Raw genomic sequence first — 7474 nt, forward strand, 5'->3', positions numbered from 1 at the left:
TTATATATATATATATATATATATATCATGTAGTATGTCAGCTTTATTGGATGATCTAGGTTGTTATCTAGAATCTTCACCATTATTCCTTATTCTTGGTAGTTGATAGCAATACAGCAAAGGGGAATTTTCTGATTTGAAGGGGAGTTTTCTATATCTGATTTGTTTGTTGGTATGTGATATTGCCTTCGATCTATCAGCTATTCCCTAACTTCTTTTTTGTGGTTTGTCTTGCCATTCCGGATTACAGTGAGTAGGAGTTTTAGAAGTATGGTCATTAGCAGCTTCAAGTGATGGATCGTCTGTACAATTTCTGCAATGCTGAGGTAGCCTTAACCTCTATGCCATTTATCTACTTGTCCAAGTTAATTGCTAAATAAAGTGGAACCTTGGTAGTGTTGTAGAGCATTAGGCTTCTCAGATAACTAATAATGCGAATTTCCTACTGCCCTATCATTTGCTATCTACCTTTCTCTTAAGTTTGTGGATTTTTGTTTTCATTGCCAATATTGTTTATTTTCTGGTGTCTTTATGCATTATATGCAGCTTTTATGCTGAACCATTTCTCCATGCTTGAAAAACTATGTGGTAATCTATTTCTCTTACACTCTTAGATATTAGTACATGTCATTTGCTATGTTTGATGTCATTTGTAGCCTTAGTGTTTACTTTATGCAGTTGGTTTTGATTTGATGCAAGTATGTTGGGCATTGTTGAACAAAACGTCTCCTACCATTTTGTCTAATATAAGTTCTCTTTCTTGATTATTGAAACAGACAATGGAGCTATAAAGAACAACTAATGAATTGATATTCCTAGCCTACTCAAACATGTCAAAGAACAAAAAGATGCTAAGGGCTAAAGAGATGACATCAAAAGGACTGCGTATAGTTTCTAAGGCAATTTTAGATGAAAGAGATTTAGTTTTGATGCTTGGAATGAACAAATGCACAAATTTTTGACTTGGAAAGATCGGTTACAAATAGCAATAGATGCTGCACAAGGTCAGCAAGTAATTGATCATCGTTGTCCTTTACTTGCACTCATTTTTCTTCTCTTTTGTTTTCTTTTGTTTATGGACTTTGTTGATAAATGATGTCTCAATTGTATATGGAATTTTGTAGGACTGGAATATTTGCACTATGGTTGCAAGCCGCCCATAATCCACAGGGATGTCAAGTTGACAAATATCCTGCTGAATGAATATCTTCAAGCTAAACTATCAGATTTTGGCCTATCCAAGAGTTTTCCAACTAATGATGGCAGTCATGTATCAACTCTTGTTGTTGGCACTCCAGGGTACCTTGATCCTGAGTAAGCGTTTTTTGTTTATATCTTATCCATTATATTTATCATTACAGTTATTGAAACATTACAGGAACACATATTAATTAATCAACTAGAAAAAGATGAGTAATGAAGTTATGAAGAAGAATGAGGGACTTAAAAAGTCAAAATAGATAGTTTGGCAAATATTGTACTGGCCGTCTTGATATCCAATCCCTTGTATGTGAAATTTTTGGATAGATTGCTGGAATTATAGTCTGACATGGTATGCAAGCCTTAGTTGAAGACGGTTCTGCATTTGAAACTTGGAATCCTTAGTTATTTGTTGGCTTGAAGGTAGACCAGGGGCTGTACCTAGTATATCCTTGTGCATGCATTTTTATGATTAAGCAGTGATTGTGGAACTAAAGGAGTCTTTGGCAGCAAAACTGGCTCGAACTAAGCAGAGCCATGAAACTGAATCAATAAGAGTTTCGATGGAGATCATGGCTAACAATTCCATTGCTATGCTAACTCCCTCAATTAGGTAGCATGTATCTTGCAATACCAGAGGTTTGCACTGATGCTTCTGTGGATGTTATATGCACTTATTTAGAGACTAAATTTTTAGTCTATCTATATATGCCATTGCATTTGTATTTGAAGACCTGGATTTTGTTTATTAATCAAAATGTAAACTTCTAGTTGGCATTGTTGAACAGTATCAAGCATGACCGTTAAACAAGCATTTGGCAAAGCTTATTTAGTTGGTAAAGGCAGTTGCTCATTGTGTGGCATTGCTGACTATGAAGTTGGAGGATCAAGATTTTTGGGGAAGGCAATTACTCCTCAGCAAGAACAACCAGCTGAATAGAAAAACAACTGATGAAGTATTGCTAAAGAGTTAAGACAGTGTAGTTGCAAGAACACAAGAAACCTTCAGTTATACTTGTGAGGAGAATAATTAGATAAAAGAGATGTATGGAATGAGATCAAATGATCTCCAAATTCATGTATGAGTATTTGAGAGATGTTACTTGTATGATATATTTTACAGGCCATCAACTTGAATTCATATAATGAGATTGAAATTAATGTGTGCACTGAATATTTTTATTGAAATTATTTTTTATAAATATAAAACTGGATTATAGCAAAAGAAATAATAATATATATAATTGGAAAGAAATTAAACCAAAAAGTTCCATTAAAACTGACTTCTGAGTCTATATCAGATAACAGTTTTAACAATAAACGTTGTATGACTACCAATTACACAACTGTTACACAGAATAACCGTGGAGTGAGTGTATGTCACACGACAAATAATATGTCGATATGCTGTCGACATATGTCGACATCCCATGGCTGTCGATAGATGTCGACAGCAATCAGATGACGTTTTTACAAAGTATCAGACGGCACGCAAAAGACAACGGTAACTTGGACAATCAGACGACGTTTTTTTGCCGTGGTCTGATGCTATTTTTGTAGTAGTGCTCTCTCACATTCATATCGCTGTCTCTCTCTCCCTCGCATTCATTCACCCTAAACCCACCAAACAGATTGACTCTCAACTCTCACTCTCAAACAGATCGAGACTCTCGCCCTCTCTCTCAACTTTGTTGCTCTCTCACTCTTCTCTCAAATCGATTGAATCTCTCAAATGATTCAATCTCTCTTCTCTCTTTTATAGCTGTGCACGGCGAGGTGAGGCCGGTCCAGATCTCTAGTTCCGATCAGAGCCGCCATGGCTCCACCCTAGCTCCACCGCTCTCAGTATTTGATAGGTAACCCCCGTCTTCCTTTTCTTGGTCGAAGCCTCTGTACTGAACTGAATTATCAGCTGTTTTGGTAACTAAGAGGTGTGGAGTACTGTGTCTTCGTCGATTTTGGGCATATGCATGAGATTTGGGGATCTACAACAACAAGTTTTGGAGAGGAAGAGAGCTGCTGATTTGGTCATGTAGGGAATTAATCATGGTAAGGCTTAGAGCATGTTCGATTTTGATTCCAGTTAGGGTTAGAGATTGGCTACTAATACTTTGGTGCCTTAGGTGTTGAAATGGTTGTTGTGGGGAATGGCAGTAAAGAGGAATTGAAGTTTGGGTTGGAACAGAATTGATTTCCCTTGTAAAATGCAGCTCATACATGTCCAGGACTTGAGACCAAAATGACATGTCCAGGACTTCCGAAGACCAGGTTAGATGATTCATATGTACATGTTGGTATTGGTATCAATTCCAACTTCCAAGTATCAGAAGATTTACTTCAATAAGTTGTTATCATTACTCTACCTGTTCTCTATGAACTAATTTTTATATATGTCATCCCAGGTTGGAGCTTTTGGTTACCGCATGTTTGAGTTGGAAAAACGAGGTAAAAAAGTTTTTACTTTCAACCTCAAATTGAGTGCCATTAAATCTCATATATATATATGAATCCCTGATTGTATGAAACACTTGGTTCCTTGAAAAGCATTTAAAAAGATTTCTGTAAAATAGTAATGGTGATGCAGGGCAGAATTTGTTCTAGTTGGCTTTTCATATATACAAAGTTGATTGTTTGCGGTTAGACTTGTGAGGATTGATATAACAATGAGCTACCAATTTGTATGTTATGCACTTAATTATGTGGATATTTATTAGCATATATTATGTGTTGTATGTTATAGGTTAATTTTGTACAAGCAAAATCACTTCATTCTTTGCAGTCAGTTTTGTGAGGATCAACTTGACAATTAACTATTTTAGATCAGTGAGGAGACTCGATTTCATTTCATAGGTAGTGTAATCCTAAAACTTGCTGAGCATACTAAACTGGAATTTGTTCACCAATGCATTATGGTCCACCAAGTCCCAAGACTCCTTTCATGGAGCCATAGGATATACTTGAAGATGCATTTAAATGGTTAAATCGGTTCTCTTAATATTGTAGAGATGCCATGCACTATTGATATTTGATTCACAATTACAGCTCTTTAGTGGTTCTATTTTCACTACCAGGACAAGCACTTTAGCCGACGAAAAATTTTCATCGGCCTGTTAGCTTAATTCGTCGGCTAAGATTTCGTCGGGAAAAGGTCGTCTGTGATGACTTTAGCCGACGAAAAAAAAAATTTCGTCGGCTATAGTCCTGCAGTTTAGCCGACGAAAAACATGTCGTCGGTTTTTTTCCCAGACTTTAGCCGACGAAACAATTAAGATATTCGTCGGCTAAAGTCTGTAATAAAAATTTTTTTCCCAGACTATAGCCGACGAAATATAGTATGTTTCGTCGGCTAAACCTTATAAAAAAATTTTAAAAAATAACCATAGCCGACGAAATATGGTCTGTTTCGTCGGCTAAACCTTATAAAAAATTTAAAAAATAACTATAGCCGACGAAATATAGTCTGTTTCGTCGGCTAAACCTTATAAAAAAATTTTAAAAATAACTATAGCCGACGAAATATGCCATAATTCGTCGGCTAAACCTTATAAAAAAATTTAAAAATACTATAGCCGACGAATAAATCTTTAAATATCGTCGGCCAAACCTTTAAATATCGTCGGCTAAAGTTGCTGGTTTTTGAAAAGAAAAACTGCAGAAACTTTCGGCCACCTCCAATTACCACCAAAATTTGATAGAATCTTCTTCTCAACATTTCGAACAACTTTCTAGAAGAAGTCGAATCCCAATTCTAAGCCTAAACAGGTCAATTGAATCAAAATATAAAAATCCCCAATTTTAAACCCTAAAAACTTCAAATCTTCGATTCTCCTCACACAAACCGAATCGAGCTACCAAATTCTAGGGGAATGTAGTACTAATCAAACTCAACTTATCCATATATAGAACTCACCAAATGGTGACCTGAGGAAGGAGAAATTCGATCGACACCGAATCCGAACCGGCGGAGTTTTGGAGCTCGATTTATCTCTCACGGCGGCGCCACTAGATGCACCACCTATCCAGCAATGAAGTAGAGACGACGGCGAAGCTTTTGGGACAAGTGTGGCGGTCTCCGGTGACTTGACGGCGGTGCTAGGCTGAGAAGAAAATCTGGCAGGCGAAATAGACTTCTTACCATCCACCTTCGGTAATATAAAGAACTTTAGCCGACAAAATTCTTTATTTTCGTCGGCTAAACTCTTTTGAAAATTTTGAAAATTTTGGTTGACCGCCAAAAAATTTTGGTTGAAAATTTTGAAAATTTTTCGACTTTAGCCGACGACTTTTCATATATTTTCGTCAGCTAAAGTCCTTTGAAAATTTTCCTCCAAATTTGGTTTACCGCCCAAAAATTTTTGACCTTAACCGACGACTTTTTTAATATCTCGTTGGCTAAAGTCTATAAATTCACGAAAACGCTCATATCTCCCTCTATATTACGTAGTTTGGTCAAATCTTCCACACGAAAAACTTTCACGTAGATGAGACGCAACCGCCTATATAAAAATTTTGAGACATTTGCCTTTCGACGATAGGGCTCCCCATAGGGAATAATAACGGTAAATAGGGTAGACACGTGATTCCGATGACTAAAATTTACAAACCAAAATTCGACCGTCCGATATGATCATTATGACGAAAGATGTCTATGGTAAAAAATTCAACTGGATTCGACAACGTTAAGGGCTCGATCGAAACGGTCAACTCTAATCGGAAATAAGAAAACTGCATTTTGAAGCCCTAAACGGACTCGGATGGCCAAAAAGGCCCATACATCATGGCATTAGCCATGAGTTTGACTCGTAGGGCCGTTACGCTTTCGGAAAGGTATCACAATAGTCAATTGGACACCAAAAACCAAATCTGCAGCATAGTAAATAATAAGGGTAAATTGCATTGACCGCAACTATCGGCACCAAGACTTTACCAGAATACCGTGATTTTTCAACTGTAGACGTATTTCACCATTCTGGTAATATCTTATTTCACTACTTTTTTGCGTTTGAAGGTTCTACGTATAGTTTTTTTTTCCCAGATGAGTTGTTGTCCAGATCTGCAAATATAAGGCACTTTAGCCGACGAAATTATATTTTTCGTCGGCTAAACTTTTAAAAATTTCGTCGGCTAAAGTTCACAGACTATAGCCAACGAAAAAAATTATTCAGACGACGAAATTTTAATTTCGTCGGCTAAAGTTGACCATAGCCGACTAAAATTTTTAATTAGCCGACGAAAAAATAATTCGTCGGCCTGGTTTTTTTATTTTCATCGGCTAAAGTCTTTCTTCTGGTAGTGTTTATAAGTTTAGCTGCCTTTAGGGGTGCCATGGCATGTAAGTCTTCAGTCTAGGTTGTATTCGAGACGGGCAGTAACTTTAAGGGAGTCCAATGTCCAAAGATATGTTAAATCAGTTCTCTTAATTGTGCATTTTCAATGGTGGTTGTTGTTTGATTACATTTTGAGATTTTGATAAGTGTTTTGTTCTATTTCAATAATTATGATTGTGGAAATAAAATTGATTGTGATTCTTGGGGAGGAGTTAGAGGATTGAGTAACAGGTGCTTCAATGAGTGTGTACAATAGTTGGTGTTGTGTAGGATGAAATGAGGGCTGTGTATTGATTAAGATGAAGGGAGTTACTGGAGTTTACTGAAGTAGAGTGATTACCAAAAGAGTCCTTAAGAACTTGTGTCAGCTTGCTGTTCTCGTCATTAGTAAAGAACCAAAAAAGAATTCAGTTATTAGTTCGTATTGCTGCAGCCTCATTGTTGCCCTGTGTATTGATTAAGAATTCAGTTATGTAGCTAAATGTCTCCTAGTTATCAATGTGCGGTAGCTTTATTTAGACCATGTTTTGCTGGAATCTTGTTTACTGGCTGTCCTTTTATGTTGTTCTCTTGATTGCTCTTATGGTATCATGTGTGATCATGTTAGTCTCTTATATTATACCTTTATGACTCCTCTTTGAGTTCGTTCTTCTTATTTTCTCCTCCATCCAATAACCATAGAAATCTACAGAAGAGCAAAATGATGTCTCTTTATTACTTGTAACAAAAAAAGATAAATGGCGTATATATCTGTTGCTTGATCCATTTTTTTTTATCTCTAGTTTTTGCTAAAAAGAATAGCTGATGAGTGATATGGTTGGACTAGTATTTGCAGACTTATAGGCTATCACATATATGCTTTGATCTTACTGATGATTTCACAATCCACTATTATTTGGGGAGAAATAGCAGTACCCACAAACATCTTTTATTAGTAAGATTTACCA

General features: G+C 36.4%; 1 protein-coding gene across 1 annotated transcript in view; it reads left to right on the forward strand.

The window, feature by feature from the left end:
- The window catches only part of LOC101301254 (probable LRR receptor-like serine/threonine-protein kinase At1g05700-like), a 3275-nt gene extending 911 nt beyond the window's left edge, over positions 1-2364 (forward strand). Inside the window, exons 3-6 of the mRNA XM_004289709.1 lie at positions 251-326; positions 777-1004; positions 1125-1314; positions 1989-2364. Of these exons, the coding sequence (XP_004289757.1) occupies positions 947-1004; positions 1125-1314; positions 1989-2007 (267 nt within the window). The 5' untranslated portion in view covers positions 251-326; positions 777-946 and the 3' untranslated portion in view covers positions 2008-2364. The remainder of the gene's footprint in view (positions 1-250; positions 327-776; positions 1005-1124; positions 1315-1988) is intronic.
- The last annotated feature ends 5110 nt before the right edge of the window (positions 2365-7474 follow it).

This window comes from Fragaria vesca, linkage group LG2 (genome assembly GCF_000184155.1).
Source record: "Fragaria vesca subsp. vesca linkage group LG2, FraVesHawaii_1.0, whole genome shotgun sequence".
Lineage (NCBI taxonomy): Eukaryota > Viridiplantae > Streptophyta > Magnoliopsida > Rosales > Rosaceae > Fragaria > Fragaria vesca.